General features: G+C 35.4%; 1 protein-coding gene across 1 annotated transcript in view; it reads right to left on the bottom strand.

The window, feature by feature from the left end:
* The window catches only part of WDR72 (WD repeat domain 72), a 90,291-nt gene that overhangs the window by 43,447 nt on the left and 28,819 nt on the right, over positions 1 to 18,025 (bottom strand). Inside the window, exons 14-15 of the mRNA XM_077185636.1 lie at positions 3,908 to 4,725; positions 1,043 to 1,134 (exon numbers count right to left, since the gene is read on the bottom strand). Coding sequence (XP_077041751.1) covers positions 1,043 to 1,134; positions 3,908 to 4,725 — 910 coding nt within the window. The remainder of the gene's footprint in view (positions 1 to 1,042; positions 1,135 to 3,907; positions 4,726 to 18,025) is intronic.

The raw sequence follows: 18,025 nt of genomic DNA on the forward strand, positions 1-18,025 counted from the left end.
CTGTCCTTGATGCTAAAGAACAGCTTGTTCCTAGAATCTCTGCTATCTGCAAGTCTCAGATCAGGTTTTAATTTGTAAATCTGAACAACTGTATGAACTAGGAGATATGGCATATAAATTAGATTACCTTAGAATTTTTAGGTCACTCAGTAAATCTATTTTTATGTTAATGAACATTTTAGTCACCATTTCCATGCATTTCCCCTACTTATTTTCTATTGTCATTTGATTTTATGTTCCATCTCTTTTTTCCAATAGATATTTCTGCTGTCATTGTAAGTTCTACAGTTGGGGTGCATATAAGACTCAGAGAAGGAAAGGTAACTAATTTTTGATGAAGATATTAAGGTTTACCTACACAGCACAGCACCAAGGTTTGATGTAAAAGAATTTGTGTTTTCAGTCTAGATGTAGCTTATTCTGTAAGAGGACTGCTATATTTTTCAGGTAATATGTACTGAAAAATGTCCATATTCTGATTAGGTTTTTATTTAAATGTTCTTTCGTTATTTACATACTGCAAACAAGCCAAGGCTGGCTTGCAAAGCCAAGATTGACGAGCAATGGCCTGTGGGACATTAACAGGAACAGATTACTTTATTCTGCCCTGAGCCAGAAGTCTCAAGGCATTATTGAACAGTCAGGATGGCTCTTGTATTACTAAGGCAACAGTTTGCTTGGAGGGCTGTATATATTATTGGGTGGGCACGTAATGGTGATGAGGGAGATGGGGGAAGGGGGTGAGGGCAGTGTTTGTCTTATTACATTGCTGTTTTTCTGATTGCTGGAAAGAGTCTTTAGAAACTCAACTAAACGTCTTGTCGTAACAGGAAAAATATCATTGATTCCAGTTAACACTTTGTTTACACATTTTTCATGATATTCACAAAAGAAACAGTAATTCAGTTTCTCTGTTCGCAGATTGGACAGCATAAAGAGCAGCATTTTTTATCATTATTGAAATTCAATTCCATATTTTAGCAACAAAAAGCATGCAAAACCAGAACACTTAAAAGTTAATACTGCCAATTCACATACTTACTGCTTGGTAATTCCGCATAAAAATTGGGGCACGAAAGTGTTATGGCTTCTACATTTCGCCATTTGTCATGTACAGATTCTGGTTTCTGTGGACTTAAAGAATATGAAACTATTAAACAAAACCTGAACACACATACAAGACACCTTATGTATTAAGGTAGGGTTGGGATTTTTTAACAGTAGGTACTCTGATATCAATTACTATCAACCCCAATTAAGTTTCTCCTCAGAAGCCACTCACATTCTTTTGTCTACAACTTGGCATTGAAACATTCACAAATATACAACACTGAAAATTCCCATCCAAATGCAGGAACTTAAACCTAATAAACTTTGAGCCAAATGTGATGCTTCATTTTGCAATAAAGAAACAAATTCATATGTAAAGAACTGAATTAAAATACCATTTTCACAAAAGAATTTGTCTGGGTTTTTTCCTAATACACAGGAAAAAAGTTCAAGGGAAACTAAAAGCCTTTTTTTATAGGTTTCCCTTTTTTCCCACAGTGGTAAATAATTTAGAGTATCATTACAATACTTGGGATTTCAGTGGATAGCTACAATTTAGGAGACTAGCATGTACATATGCTTACTCTTTCTGAGTCACTAACTCAGCAACCTAACCCTTGAAAACAAAGGATATGGATGGCAGAGAAAGTAAAAACCACACTCAAAATCCTTGCACAATTTAGAACTATTTCTTTTAAATAAATCACTATAGTAACCCGCATAAACTACATTTATGTGTCATTTTAAAAATAATATATTTGCCTTTCAAATTCACTACAATGAACAGTGAGTTGTAACATTTCAAAAGACTTTACAATACCAAACCACTCTGAAAGCTTTCAGCTTGAGAGCTGTAAGTTTGGGACACAAATGTTAAAAAGCAGAAGAACACAAATTCATTGAAGATCTTTTCTTCCCAGCTTCTTCCTGTCTCTGTCCCACTTTTATGATCTGACACATTTTGCTGCAGGTTCCTTTATTTTCACAGGCTGTGTCAAGTTGCAAAAAACCAACAGATAGACAAACACCATCCAAGCTGTGAGAGCTGTCCTACTAACTGCTTCTGCAAATACTGTGGTGAATTAGAATTCAGTATCTAGGTTTCTTTTCCCTTGAGCATACTGCAGTTTTGGATAAAGCAACTGTCCAAAGAGATTTGGCTGCATACTGTACTTTTTGAAGGAAAACCCACCAAAATAACATTTGTTAAAGATGGTAGGGCTTACATCTTAACATATCCTAGAGAAAACTTAAAAGTATATAGCATTATTTGGGGGGGGAGGGGGAAAGGCTTTTTTTTTCCTTGCAGAAACTTTAATACTTATTTACAGGATTTATGTCCCAAAGCCAGGATGTCCATGTCTGGCAAAAATGCTTGCTTTTAGTATGCTAATTCATTTCAATTACACAATGTCTTTCCAAAAGAATACTTTCCAAAAAGCAAGCATAAAGTACTTTTTTGCATGGAAAGGAATTCATGTTCAAGCTGGAATCCTGAAACAAGTATTCGTGTAGGTGTTCATATTCCAGATGGACCAATAGGCAACACGATTAGCAGCAAAAGTAAATGAGAAATGTGCTTTTGTCCTGCAGGATGGTGCACATGTCTTGAGAGAGGCTGAGTGCCTGGAGCTTTGTGGGAGATGCAGATATTTGCGGCAAGATCAATATTTTCTGTCCCCCCTTCTTGCCTTGGGGCATAGCATCACCGACACTGAAGTTAATTGTCCCTAAAAAACTAAATACAGACCAACACTATGTTTGCCAAACAACAAAAAACTCATGGATAATATCCATTGCCTGATTAGCATGCTCTATTTGGCTTGGTGAAATAATGTTGAGCATATTATTTTTCCTTTAATGCTGAAAAAGCATTTAGTCAATACATTTGCTTTGAGTAACATAAATGCTATTTGAGATGGTTTTCACAACATAAGGGCTGATGAGGCATTCATTCCCAGGAGCTGCCATCATTACTGGGGGCATTGTACTTCAGATAGTATAACTAGGGCAGACTATTCTTCTCTCTTATGTTTTATTTATCTGTGAAGTCAAGGGTTCCATGGCAAAGGAAGTATATTGCTTATAGGGAGTGGAAGTTTAAACAGCACAAATGTGCTTAATGCACATCTCACTATGTGCCTAAAGAGACCTCATTATTCTACTTAGTTTGAACTGTAAGGAAAAGAGTGATCTCTGAAAAAACTGGGTGTGAAGCCAGATAATTCAAGGTCTTGCTCTTATGAAAAAAAAATCTTGCATCGGTTCTCATCTGTTTAACAGAAAAATGTAAAAATTACATCCTGATCTCCTTTTCTTCAAAGAACATCTGTCAAAGAGCTCCAGAGAAAGAACACAAGCTCCATTAAAGAAGTACATATTTAAGAAAAGTTTGTTTCATTTTTCATCACTACAAAGGAAGAGAAGACTCAGACTATTCTTAGCTGTAAGGGACCCAAGAAGGACCACCAAGCCCACCTCTTAAGTGAATGGCCTATAGAGAGATTGGACCCACAACCTCAATGATATTAGCACTATACTCTAACCAACAGAGCTAATCTGAGAGTCCTACAGGAGTGTAGAAGCTGAAAGTATGGAGACTTACTTGTTGAAGATCCTCTTCCCAAAAAGTACGTGACTGTGTGTGTTACCTAATAAGCTTTTCAGAGATAAGGTTTGGGGTAGGAATAATACCAATTCAATAATTTATGCTTAGAGATTACTCTGCTGTGTTTGATTACTCTGTGGTTTTGGGACAGAAAAGTATAACCAAGTGAATTAGTGTGACTAGGAGGAATTAGATTTGGATGTAGAGGCATTAGAAAATATAATCCACTCACAATGAAGAAGTTCTTACCTTTCAATTTCATCTGTAACTGCTGAAGGTGTGTTAATTATCCTGTAGATTAAAGCTATTCTGCTAAATAAGAAAAATACTGTTTCCAAGTCCCTTGTTCCATAATCATTATTCCCATGTCCATCCTTCTGTCCAAATTGTCCTTCAGTTGCAGCAAGGTATTTGTTCGATAAATCAAGGACTCTTTTTGAAAACAAATTGAAAACTCCATGTTCTCCTAGCACACCACAATCAGTACATTTCCATCCGGGCAACATCAGTGAGAGGTGGCTTTCATCTGACACAAGTCCAAAAGAAACAGGACACTGAAGCCTCAAGATGTTCAGGTGTCTTGCACAGAGATTGTCTATTTCTTTATCTACACCCCATGGTAGGAGACATGACAAAAGCAGTTTGGCCGTATCAGTTACCATGTTCACATCAATGTTTCCTGATGGCTGCATTCTGATCTTTCTTGAACTCTTCATTTTTTTCCATCTTTTTATGCCACCACCTTCTTCCATAGGCCTAGCTGCATTATTATCCCTGTGAACTTGGTCTGAACAAACAGTCTCTGCCTGCCCATCTACTTGAGGTACAAAGGCAGCAGTTTTATTTCTTTTTAATGTCAGTGCCCTTTTCTCAGTGGTACTTTTAGCTCTTTCTAGAGTGTATTGGTTGTGGAATGATTTTGATGACTTTAATCCATTGAGTTGAGATGAGAGAAGTTCCTCAAGTTTTTCCAGGTCAAATAAGAGAATATGAAAGTTTGCATTGTTCCATTTTGTCTTAGCTGGTAAAATAGTAAAGGGCTGTTGGATGCAGCTGGTATCAGTCAACTAAAAGAAAAATATTAAATGTCTAAACAGTTTTCTGTAATTTTCAAGATATCAGCATAGAATTGCCTATGGAATAGAGAAAATCTATTAACTCCGTTAAGTTCAATTAAATTATATTTGTTCAGTTTTGATTAAGTACAAAAAAAATTTGCTTCCAAATAGCTTAAGACACCCAGAGACATCTGTGTGCAAATATTATAAAACAGGATCCTTCAATTACACACCCATACTGTAGGTAGCACATATCTTTGCAAAAACTCCAGGCTGTATTTCTTCCACTAAATCTCATTTCAAGTTAAAAGGATTTTTGGAAAATTTTAAAGCATGAAACCATTTTTTTTTTAAATAAAGCTAGAGAAGCAAATACTACAATGCTGCAAGATTTTTGCAAACCCTGAGTGTCTGTATGCCTTTTTATCATTTGCTACATATATATAGAGAGATAGAGAGAGAGGATTTGTACGGGATAAAGACTACACCTTTTGCTATTTCAAAACATGCAAAGCTACCTCCTTCTGAGATAAGTCAAAAGGAAGAACAATAATGAACCTAGGTAAATAAATCTACACACAATTAATTCACCTTAGCTCCTTAGCTAAAAATAATTAAGAGAAAAAGCTTAATAAAATGTTTGTGAACATCTGACTTTATCTTGTGCCACCCTATTTCCTACCTGCATCTTTTCTAGAATTCTCCATACTTTTCCCCCAACTTTGAAGACCGTTCACAGCAATGGCAATTCATAAAGAATAATTTCAATTCTACATACTAACATAATAAACACACATGGGTAATTGCTGTTGTTAATAAATGACCAAAGAACATAATTTTTGAAACCAGAAGATTTGAGAAGAGCTACAGCTTCACTCAACTTTAGTATCACATGTTAAACTGTAGAAGTAACTTGATGATGATGAACTGTCAGCTGAACATAAGGAAATGTTCAAAATCATCTTCACAAAAAAAATTAAAACTTATTCCATTTTAGCCTTGCAGTTTCATTATTTAAATGATAAATTGTCATTAGGAAGAAAACTTTACATCTTTTCTTTTACCAGTGCCCTTGGCACAAGGTGAACATGCTGTGATAAACTCCAGTGGAAGGGATGTCTCCAGGCACTTTGAAAATGACCTGATGAGTTCACAGAGTGACACAACATCTTCTAATCCTGCAGCATCTACCAAAGTATGTTTTACCTTCAGGGAAACACCAGAAGTGAGGGAATACAAACTCCTTGTTGACACTTCTGCCTTTTTCTTTAAGCATTTATGACTGGTATGTTTTTATTGTCCTGCACAAGCTTATACTCTCAGCACCATGCTCAGCCTATTTCACCTTCACAAACAGAAAGACACATCAAGAAGCAACTTTTCATCTCAGTAATACTTCTGCAAACCATCACGCCAGCTTCCACATCACAAATGGCACAGAATTTTCCAGATCACTCTTACTTTTAATTTTCTTCTGATAATTTGAAGCATTCTACTAATGCAAAGAACTTTCTGTTGAACATAGTTAAATCTCAAAATAAATCATCACGTGTTAGTAAACAGAGCAGCAACCAGCTCTAGCTGGAATGCAATGTTCTTTACCTCATCTTTCTCATGACCATCTTACCCAACTTCTTTTACATTACAAACTATGATTTTATAGGATTAGCTATTTTTAAACTGTTTTAGTACAAATAACACAAGGAAAAAATTGACTGCATAAACTCTATGACATGACTATTTAGTTTTGGGCAATAATATAATTTGGCTTTTTGTTATTTAGGGAATGATGCTCCCAACCAGATGAGAATGTACTCTAAATACATAATCTCATTTAAAGATCTCTATAGGGAGTCATAAGTAAAAGATTATAAGTGCTTTTTCAGTTTTTTTTTTATCCCTTTCCTTTTTTAAAAAATAATACTTTGCAGTTAAGTACTAGGATTATTTTAATCTTTAATTATGCTGTTTCCTAATAGATAGGGAGCACCCCATGGAATGTAAATACTGGAATTCACAGGCTAGCTTTGACATTAATTGACGCTATTATTATTTAGCCTATCATTTTCTTCTTCTACACACTTATAGTTTGCTTTCTTCTACACACTTATATAATTTGCTTGATTAACATTTAGAAACCTTTAGTGAATCAGCATCCAAACAAAGGAAAACACAGTGACAATGGCAATCCATTGAGACATCTGGTGATGCTACTACATGTGAAGTCACAATAAACATTGATGTTTTATTGGCAATATGAAAGTTTATTGACATTGATCCTAAAACTGTCTGCCAAGTTATCTTAGCTCTCTGCCACAGGCATCACATTCCAGTGCAAGAAGGTGGGCATCCAAAGCTTTAGACATAAAATGCCCTTTAGGACATATAGGCAAGCTATTCTCTGTAATAGAAGATTACAGAAAATGGAAAGACACCCATAAACCTAAATGCAAACCAGAGAGCTGGAAACTGCATTTTTTGAATACTGAAAATCAGATTAACAGATATTTGCATTATATATTGTACCTTTCCTTTTCTAGTTTAACCATTTCTAGTTTTTAAGTTTATTTTTGACATGGACAGCCTACTGTTGGCTTTAAAGCAGCAAAAAGGCTGACTACAGACTAAAATTATATCCTGAGACTTGTGAATCTCTTGTACATCACTGACCCACAGCAGAAAATGCTTTCTATATCCAGGAAAGAGCAAGATTCAGGGAGGCTTTGAAAAGCCAAGCTATTTTCCATGCATGGCCATCTCCTAACATCTCTCCAGCTTGCCACTAAAGATGTTGGAGCCAGGATCAGACAAGAGCTAGAATAAACTACTTCAGTTGGAAGGGAACTACAAGGATCATTTAGTCCAACTAGGCTCTCCAAATGGCCCTTAAACACTCACTGGCTTGGGGCACTGTACACATCTCTCAGAAGCTTGCTCCAGTTTTTTGGCATGCAATTCATCACTGCTCCAAAAGTTACAACCCTGTTCCTCTACATCTTTTCCCCTTTACTTGTTCTTAGCACCCAAGGAAAAGTTTTCCTGTCACTATGGGGAGGGGGCAGCAGGGGGCTGTGCTTACTGTGGCCCCCAAATGCATCAAGACACGCCATTATCTTTAACAGATTTAGGACAGACATATCACATAAAAATTTCATGGGAAGTACAATTCAAGTGTTATTTTACCTAGCTGCCTTCTCATCTCTAAAGGCCTTTTTCCACTGGGATCCAGCTTGTTCTGGGAATGGTATTCCACTTAAAATATACACTTCCATTAGCTGACAGGGATTCCCATACTTTTTCAGCTCCTTGTACGTATGCACTTTCTCCACATATCTGCTTTCTTTACCAGAAGTATTCTATTGTGGGTTTTGTACTAAAAGCAGATTTGACAGGAATGATCTTGACATTCGTTTTACATAAAGGAAACAAAGTGGTAAAAAAATCACAAGGTAGAAATTTTAGAAGGCAAAATACCAGCACCAGCATTCAAAATATACTTAGAAGCTGCTTTAATATCACTGAATAGCAGTTGCTCAGTTCTCACAGCACTAGTAGTACCAACTCCCATGCCAACTAAGTCCTGAAGTATTAAATGTGACTTTTCTTCTAGACTTACAGACTTCTTTATTCATTGCACTCCCACTTTATCCCAAAACCTAACAGGATAGAAGTGGCAGAAAATTGGTCCCAAAGTTCCCAGTACCTGCAGAAGGAATCATGATGTACAAATCCTAAGTGGGAGCTATCCTGTTGATAGCTCATATGCTGATTCTAAATAAGTCTTTTTAAATTATGTAATATTTAAGAGGTTTAATTCTGTTCCTTTGAACTTTCCCCTTTGAAAGAACATATTTTGATTCATAAACATGGAACAGGTTCAATCCCCTCCTTTACCCATTGCTTGCCACCTGAAAAGGCTCAGGAAAATATTAGACAGAAGTTGAACAACTTTAATGGGAATTTTTAGGTAGATTAGGCAGGGGGAGACTGGAGTGATGTGTGGAGCTTACATGAAATAATGCCAAAGAGACTGGAAGGTTGTTTCATTCACAGAAGGTGCACCACTGTTTTATTTTTCTTGGGGCCAGGGATTTTCTACTTCTGATTTGCTTGAGAGATTTTTTTTTAAAGATATATAACCTTTATATTTTGACAGCAATTAGGCCATTGGCTTTTAATACAGATACAATACAATAGCTCACTGAAGGACGTGATAAAAGAGTATGTCTTACCCAATGGACTTTTAAAGAGTGTTTCATTATTAAATATACTCACTACCAATAAATTAATGCAAACTTAATCATTAAAATACCAGCACCCAATTGTTTGCTCAGTGGAGCTATTCTGTGAATATCCAATTGTGTGAATGCCAAATTGACATATTTTCAAACAAGATTTTTTAAACAAAGTCCAACATAGAATCATCAAAACTACCATATCTCATAGGCTCTAGGAAGTTTTTTGACACGATAATTTTGGAAATATCACAATGATGTTTGATAATACCAATATGCTTATTTCAATGACATTAACAATTGTTTTTGTTATCTGTCTTCACTGTGGTCTTTTTATGACACTAAAAAGAAAATAGAAACTGTAAAGACATATAATGTCTGAATCAGTCTTCATTAACAGTACACATTTTCCTTTTAAGAAACTGAATTAAGGAGAACCCGCTATAGAAATAAAAGAGAAGGGTAGTAGAATTTGTCAAACAAAATTTATTGATGGGTGAGAATTTTTTGTGTCTTGATCAAGCCAGTCACTGGATTGTCAACAGTTCAGAGGTCATAACTTCTCAGAATCACATCTCATCACTGATCGGGCTCTGGGCTCACAAAAAATAAGTACAATCACACATCTGCTTGTAAAAGCTATTTAGGTACTCCTACCCTCCTGTTACATTTGCACTTTGTGGAGATTGAAGAACTGTTAACTGAAGCATGGTTACCACACCTAAGGGTGTTATACATTATATTGCCAATGACAGCTCTATTTTATTCTACATAACGTTTTATCCTTGATGGTGGGAAGGAATATGTGTGTTAGTTTTTGTTGGATTTGAATTTGCATTTTTCATCTGTTTTTAACTACTGAATGGGTTAAAAATCATCTTTTCTTGCAAAAAAAATTTTCTCTTCAATCTTTTTAATAGACATAGTAGCATAAGAGTACCTGCAAATGTGTCCCCAAAACTTAAATCTATCTCAAGCATACTTTTGCAAAATAGGAAACTTGTAACTGTCTCTTGAATTGTCACAGAAAACAAATACATAAACAACGCACAAAATGGCTGGCACAGTGTAAATTAAAGCATTAAATTTATTTCTAAATCCTCTGAGCCCTCAGTTGCTAGAGATGGTAGTCGATAGGAATAAAAAAAATTGCCTCCTTGAAATGTGCTTGGTGAACAGCAGCTTGATGATTGGCAGCACAAATAGAAGACAAACGAGAAAGCCTTCAATCTGCAGCTGATGCACAGGAAGAACATGGGGAGCTGAGTTTACAATAGAGAAAACATTACCAAGCTAATGGCACAGGCAATCGTTTGACCACCATGCATCTCTGATAGCAGCAGGGCATCCATTTTCAGTTAAGTGTTAGAGTACCTTTTTGCTTTCTCTGACCACTGCAGGGGTAAAACAACCCAGTGCGTGAAACCCACTGACTGGTAATAAATTACTATATTGGATACTTTTTGTTTTCTTTCAGCAATGACTTGACTGTGTATTCTTGCTATCATTACCAATTAAAGTGGAGCCCACGTTAGCAAGCTGTATCTAACTGTATATCAGTTCTACGCTCCAATTGCTTTGGCAAGAACCACGGGGTCAAGAGGCTCCTTTGACCTTTATCAGCTACCTCTCTCTGACCACTCACTATTTGAAGCAATCTCAGCTGAACAGATGGACACTTTTGCAGACTCTATAAAGCTTAGAATATAAAGATAAATGAAATTGTGTTTGGGGCTTCAAACTGGTTTATGAGCATAAAATATAGTTAGCAAGTTCCACAAAAACCTCAGATTTCAAATAGCACATCTTAAACCTACGCCATGAATGGAACACCTCTTTATCTACTGGGAAATTGTATCTTTTGGATGTGTCTTCTACATAAAAAATGAAAAGCTTGATGTAACTTATGTGTCTACTTAGCATTAAGTCACTTCCAAATTTCAGAAGACTAATTTACTTTGATCACTAAAAGACAAGCAAGAAGAAAAGCTATTATAACCTTTTCCCATGACAGCACAGCATACAGCACATGATCAAACATCATTCAGTGGAACACTACTAAGAGAGTGAACACCACTCATCTATTTTATGACTAGAATTTTGATGCAATAATTTAAAAAACAAGTTCTTTAAGAAATGTAAGATAGAGAAATCTGAAATGGGGGTCCAAGTTTTCCCTAAAAGAAATTTCAAATTCTCAAGGTCATGCTTGAAGAACTGTTAACAATTAGATAGAAATATGGTCTTTCAATCCTATTTAGGTATTTGTAACTTAAAAATAATCTAAGCATTGAATGATGTCTTATTTCAGGTAAATCCCATTAGCAGACCTGCTTTCTTGAGTTCATAACCTTTTTGCAAATACACAGCTATCTTATTTTCTTGCTCTGCTGAAAGGGCAAGCAGTCTAGGATATGTGCAAAGATGCATTTACTCAAAAATAGTTTGCAAGCAGCAGGTATATAATTGAAATAGCACTTAAACATACACCATACACCATCTCTAAAATAACCTGCTGAGGAAGAAAGGATGCAAATTATTGGCTACACTTTCATCTTCCCATAAAAACCATATGCACTTCCTAATCCAATATTAGCTCCTATCAGCAGCCCGCATATCACACCCCGGTCTAACCCTGCCCACATCCCGAGCTTCAGATTTAGGGAGCACGTGATGAGTTTGTCACTGAGAGTATCAATGGTCTCCCAAAGGGTACAAAGAGGCCAGCCTACCTGCCAGAAAGCAATGCTGGCCTCTTGCACAGGGTGAGCATCACACACAGTGTCACTATCCCAAAGGCATTTATTTTTCTTACCTTAAGACACCTTACCTAGTCATAGGACAGAGGATCCTTTGATGGGGGCATTCAGAACTTTTTTCTTATTCATTTACCCTTTTATAGCTCAGTACTCAGATATAAAGGACTATCTGTAAAAAGCCTGGAGTCAGTAGTAGTGCCCCAGTTTGCTTTCACATGCAATTTATGCTTGACCTGAGGCTTCATCATTTGGACAATGCAGTCTTGAACAAATGTGTCAATTCATGATGAATTTTCCTATATGAACTAGTATAACAAGCTGTTTTGAACTTGCCTTGCATTACTTTTATTATGGTATTCATTACAACTCTGTTCTTATTACTGAGGATGCCCAGATCCTCCTAAGAATCCACCTCCCATGAAGAAAAAGCTACAGTATTTTTTGAGATTGCACCAGTGTTTATCTATCAACTTAATTGCAACATAAGCAGAGTCACCCTCTTTCCTCCCAACTCTGTAATCTTTCTTTTTTCTTTTGTTAAGTCCCAGTGGAAGGCTTTACTATCCTCACAGCACTTTGAACAGTAACTGTAGCATCACTGCTGATGCATCTGTGGCACAATGTAAGTAATTAAGCCAAGGAGTCTTCAAATTCAAGCTGTGTGATGAATAGTCTAAGCAACTGAATAAACCCTCTTTTTATCATGTATGGAAGGCCACTGTCAGGCAGATTGTAGTCCAGATGGATCTACTGGGCACAAAAATTGCAATTGTTCAGGAAGAATTGCTAACCCATCTATTGAATTGCTCAATGTGGAGGTCTGGTATCAAAATTTAGTGTTTCGCACATTTTGTTTTCAAGCTAACACCCTCTCTCTCTGCAACACTCATCTTAGAGTTTTCTATTGGATTAAATTAAAGTGTACATATAAAAGTAATTCTGGAGACAAATCTTTAAAAGATATCAAAGAATAACAGGCAAGTAAAATTAATATCCTGAATATACTTCACAACTTTTCAACACTAGGAAACAAGTCTATCCTTTATTTTTCAGAAAAATATTTGAAGAAATGTATGACTTTTTTACAGACAACTATTGCTTTGCTCTGGAATTCATATCTCTGGCTGTCTGGGCACACTATAAGGCAATTCTAAACATAAGACTTTTGACAAAATCTTGTCTAATAATTTTATCATAGAAAGAATATAAAAGTGAACTGTAAATCCAGTCATCTTTAACATCCATTTCTGACATGAACAGTCTTGGCTGTGAAAAGTTTAGATAGAATGAAGGAATAAGATGGTGTTTAAAATTAAGTATTATTTATACACTCAGTATTCAAATACTCTGCCTACATCTTAATATATTCATTATTTTGAATGTAAAAGTAAATTTTCTAACTATATCTTTAGAAATATTTACAGCTCAGTGCTGTGTGGTAGTGAAAAATTTCTGTCCTCTCTCAGCACTTTAGAAAAAAGATGGAACATATCCAAAGTTTTCTTGATCATCAACTGGACAAGAAATGCTACAGCAATCCAAAGCCACAGACTGCTGGCTCAAGATTTAGGAATTATCATATTGAACAATTTACTGGATGAATGAACATCCTAATATCTGTGAGATATAATGCTGAACATAGAGATACTGCCAACAGGACCTTTGCAGGAGCTTGAGAATATTGCTTTGTCCTAAGAAGGACTGATGTATATAAAAATTAAGTTAGCATGATATGTCTGAGTGCTGACTCCAACTGAAAGAACATATTTTCCCCAGGCTGTTCTGAGTGCATTTCCCATCTTGAATTATAAGAGTCCCACCCAGAAAATTTACCTATATAAAAGTTCTAGGTCAATTCATAAGCAAGTGACTTTCTACTAAAGAAAAAGAACCAAAACGCAAAAAATCCTGTGTATTCTAGAAAGTGCCATTCTTGAGATTTTAAGAATAGGCAAGCTGGACTTTTCTCAGATCCTATAGCATTCTGAGATGTATCAGAGTAGCAGTTTCTGCATCCATTGATTTCATACTGTTCTTTCCTAGCAAGATGTTCAGTCTTACTGCAGAGGCTTCCAAAAGGACAAGTTTTGGAAACAAACATTCTCAGGTGTCTGCTTGGATGACTCATCCTTTCCATAAGTATTGCAAGAACCATACCTGACTACTGGAACAAATAAAGGTTGAGTATTAATATACAAAAATAGATATCAAGAGAATGAATTTACAACCACTGCTCTTGCTTTGTTTGTTTGAAATCAAACCAAAGGTTAGCCAAGGATTTTATTTCTGCTCTATAACTGAGACGAGTTTCAATTAGCTATCAGAAGGAAGCTAGCAGATAACAAGTCTTTCTTTTGTGTGTAAGGTTTGTTTGCTGCAATTCCTGTTTCTAAGTTGCATGTAAGATGATGATGTGCTTCTGAAAAAGTCAATGCATTTTTTTTAAATAGATGTGTGAGCCAGAAATCTAGGAAAAAGTCTCACACTGAATTCACTCTGAATTCTTGCTAATATTTTTCTTCACTAAAACAATACTAATTAAACTATAAGAGGCCAGGGAATTAACGTTTAGAATAGAAAAGTGATTATCAGACCTGCAAAGATTCTACCATATCACTATAATAAATAGTGAAGAATTTAAAGAACACTATTGAACAACATGAAAATATAAAGGTTAAAACAAAGATCATGTGATTTATTCTAGAATTAGGCAGAGCACTTGGAAGGGAAATCAGTCAGGCTGATCTACAGAACAAGTCATACCTTCTAGACTACAAAAGTAGTAAAGGTAAAATCCAAGATAGGAAAACTCTAACTGTGCCCAGCTCCACAACCAGACCTAAAAGAAACAGTCCTAAGTGGCAAATATGATATCATGAACACCACTTCCATTAGAGAGAAACTGTAGGTTTTTAACTGTAAGTATAAATCCCTAACCAAAATGCAAACTTTGCGAAAGATTCCAAGGGACAGAAGGGAATTGTAGCATGACAGAGGGACGGGAAAAGACAAAGACAACAATAGCTAGGTTAGCTTCAATAAATCATCCTTCAACATGAAATATTTCACAAGGACTGTTGATATTGACCTTAGATTTATTTCTAGTAGGATACCATAGCAGCCTCTTTAGCTTTATCACACAGTCCAATTAGCTGTCTAAGAAAGGAAAGAAGTTTTAAGTCAATCACCTCCAGTATAGTCACAGAGTAGAAAAGAATCAGTGTCAGAAGTGCTGAAATAAGTAGTTAAGACTTATTATTAGATTTCTGACATCCTGCGTTAATTGCTGTCCGCGTGTGTAAGATTAAAATGTGCTACAATATCACAAAGGCAACGTTTTGGTTTCATTTTGCTTTGAGGCAATCAATGAAGAAAACACAAATCATCAAATTCTTGACTTGGTGTGCCAATTCAAAAACTACACCAACTTCCATAAAGATGGCATTTGGTCAAAGCTATCAATATCCCTCAGGATCATGGTTCTTTTTAACTGCTCCCAATTTAATCTAATAACTCCCAAGTTACTACTTCACTGTAGATATGTTGCTACCTTGGTCCCTTAATAAAATACTTAATTGTAAAATTTTACAGGAAATGTAGTACTAAAATGTTTTGCAACTGAATTACAGAGAAAAAAAAAAACAACCCTGCATACATTGAGCCCTTTTTCTTCACTCATTTTCCTATTACACTTAATAAACTACTAAATATGGCTACATAACACTAGTTCCAGGAAAAAAACAACAAACCCTTGCAGCAGCAGTGTGACATTACCAACTTTAAGGAGAAATACTCTACTACTTTCTATTTTGCTTTGTCCTTAATAATCCACTTTATATAAATCACCAAGATCTGTAATTCCCCATAATAATGCTCTAAATATTACAAAAGGAAAGAAATTAAAGGAATCCATGTCTGTGACACCATTGTTTATGGTACCACTCCTGATTTCCTATTTGCTAAGTATTATTTTGTATTCGTGCTTGTATCTTATTTCCATTTTTCTATCAATTTTTCCATCAGTAAGATTTAACTAGCAGTGATTTTCCAGACTTGCAATAACAATTTAATTTTCAAATTGCTTCCCTTGCTATACTAAAACAAATAGCTGCTATTATCCTACAGTCTTCATTTGCCTCTTACCTATTCTGTGCAGCAAAGTAGATCTTTCTTTTATTATTTACAACTTCTGGACATTCTTCCCTTTACATATTTTTGCCCATAACAGAATATGTATACTAGTATGTAAGTGAATATCAAGTTCTAAAGGACTCCTATTACAACAGATTTTAAGAAATTTCTGAGTTAATATATCAAAAAATACATATAACAAGTCCACATATAAATGAATGTTTCTCTCCCCCATCTTTGTCTTGTCTTATATACACAGTAAAAAAATCTCTGATCTAGATTTTCAGTAGTATAATTTAAGAGTTCAAGCTTCAGCAACCATTGCACAGATTTTATAACCTTCCCTCCAATGTTTTTACCCAGACCATTCTGATTACTGAAATCACTAGAAACATTAGTGCATGATAAACACAGGCTTACATCCAAAATATTGAAGCTGAAAAGGTAGGAAACTTTCGAACATGAAGGGTTTCTGGAACATCAGGAAAACAATCCCCAGACACATCCAGCTTTTTATGTGCATCAATGAAATCTTCATATGATGCACTGGAGCATTTCAATTCTTTTTTTTTTAAATCAGTTTTTCACAGAGCTTCAATTTTCAAACAGAACTATGACTTAAAGCTATAATGAGAGCTAGTTCCATATGAACACCATGAGCACAGTCTAGTGTGTATTCTATTGTAATTAAGAGCAGTGATTCAATACCTATTGCTACTGGCTGGGTATCATAGCAACCTTGTGTCACTGAATACTGCTGGAAAACTGTTCAGCACTAGCAAGACCATGCTTCAGGAAAATCTACAATGGCACTACAGATTGTCAACATCTGTGGGGGTTGTTAAAGGGAGAGCAACAAAGAAACCTGCTTTAAAAAAACCCTATACTTAGAAAATTGACAGGGATTCTACAGTAGCACTAGAAAAAGAAAAAAACACAGAGGAAGGAAAGAATATTTTTTGTCATTAGTTACACAACTTATGCACCCACATCCTAACATCTACCCCTATAAATAGAGTTGCAATAATGCTGCATCATCACATCATTTATGTATATCCACAAAGCACTGCCTTTTACTTTTTAACTAAACACAAGCGTCATTTGCCACCAACATTAATCTGGAAATAAAACAGCCTCACTTTCAAAATAATGTTTAAACTTTCACAAATGAACTCTAGATAGTCTTGTATAAATCTGCAAAAAAAAAAAAAGAAAACAGGTTACTATGAACAAGAACCCAATATTGATTTTTCTGCGGTGCAGTAAAGCATCTCCATTCTATTTGGCTGCTGTCAAAGCCACTCTTTAACAGCTGGAGTCAAATTGCACTATTTACAGCAAGAGCCCTTGTCAAGTGGACCATAAGTATTCTAACAATACACTATTCAAATGGCACTTTGCCACACAAATTGCTGACTTGATGAATACCCTATGTCAATGACTAAGGCCAATATAAAAGTTTCATTTTTATGAGAGGTTTTACATTCACATATTAAGTAAAGCTTTCTTGAAGAACTATTAAGCTATATATTTTGGGTCTTCTGACATTAAAAATAATTAAAATCTGTTTAAATATATCAAGGGGATTTGACAACATTAATATGGATCTTGTGTTAACTGCATTTGTCACAGTCATCTGTTATTGGTACTCCCACTGGCACGTGCAGCACAATAAAAGAATTATAATGGTCAACACACCATGAAATCAAAACATTCTGCTCTTGTATCCATGATTTACATGATGGCAAAAGTTTTGAAAGAAAGCTTTTGGAGCTGGACTACTATGTGAGAATATTTATCTTTTTTAGGATGGAGGAAAGAGACCATTATTTTGAAAACATTCTTTCATCTTAACTATAATAGGAAGGGTAAAACAATTTAAATATGGCAAGAGCAAATGCTGAATTTTACTTGCAATCTTCATGTGGATCATTCATTGGACAAAAGGATCATTCTCATTTACAATACCAACAGGAGACAATATCCACTCATTTTTCCTGTCAGATAAATTTTCTGAAATTCAGTTCCTTAACATATACTAAAATTGATGATGGGGTTTTTTTGATAGAAAAGTTATTAAAAATTTAGTATGCTGTTAAATTTCTAATACACAATTTGCCAAAGAAGTAAATTGATAACAAAACACTCATTCTATATTAAAACCCTCTGATAATCTAAAAGTTG

The sequence above is a fragment of the Agelaius phoeniceus genome, chromosome 13 (assembly GCF_051311805.1).
Source record: "Agelaius phoeniceus isolate bAgePho1 chromosome 13, bAgePho1.hap1, whole genome shotgun sequence".
NCBI classification, from domain to species: Eukaryota; Metazoa; Chordata; class Aves; order Passeriformes; family Icteridae; genus Agelaius; species Agelaius phoeniceus.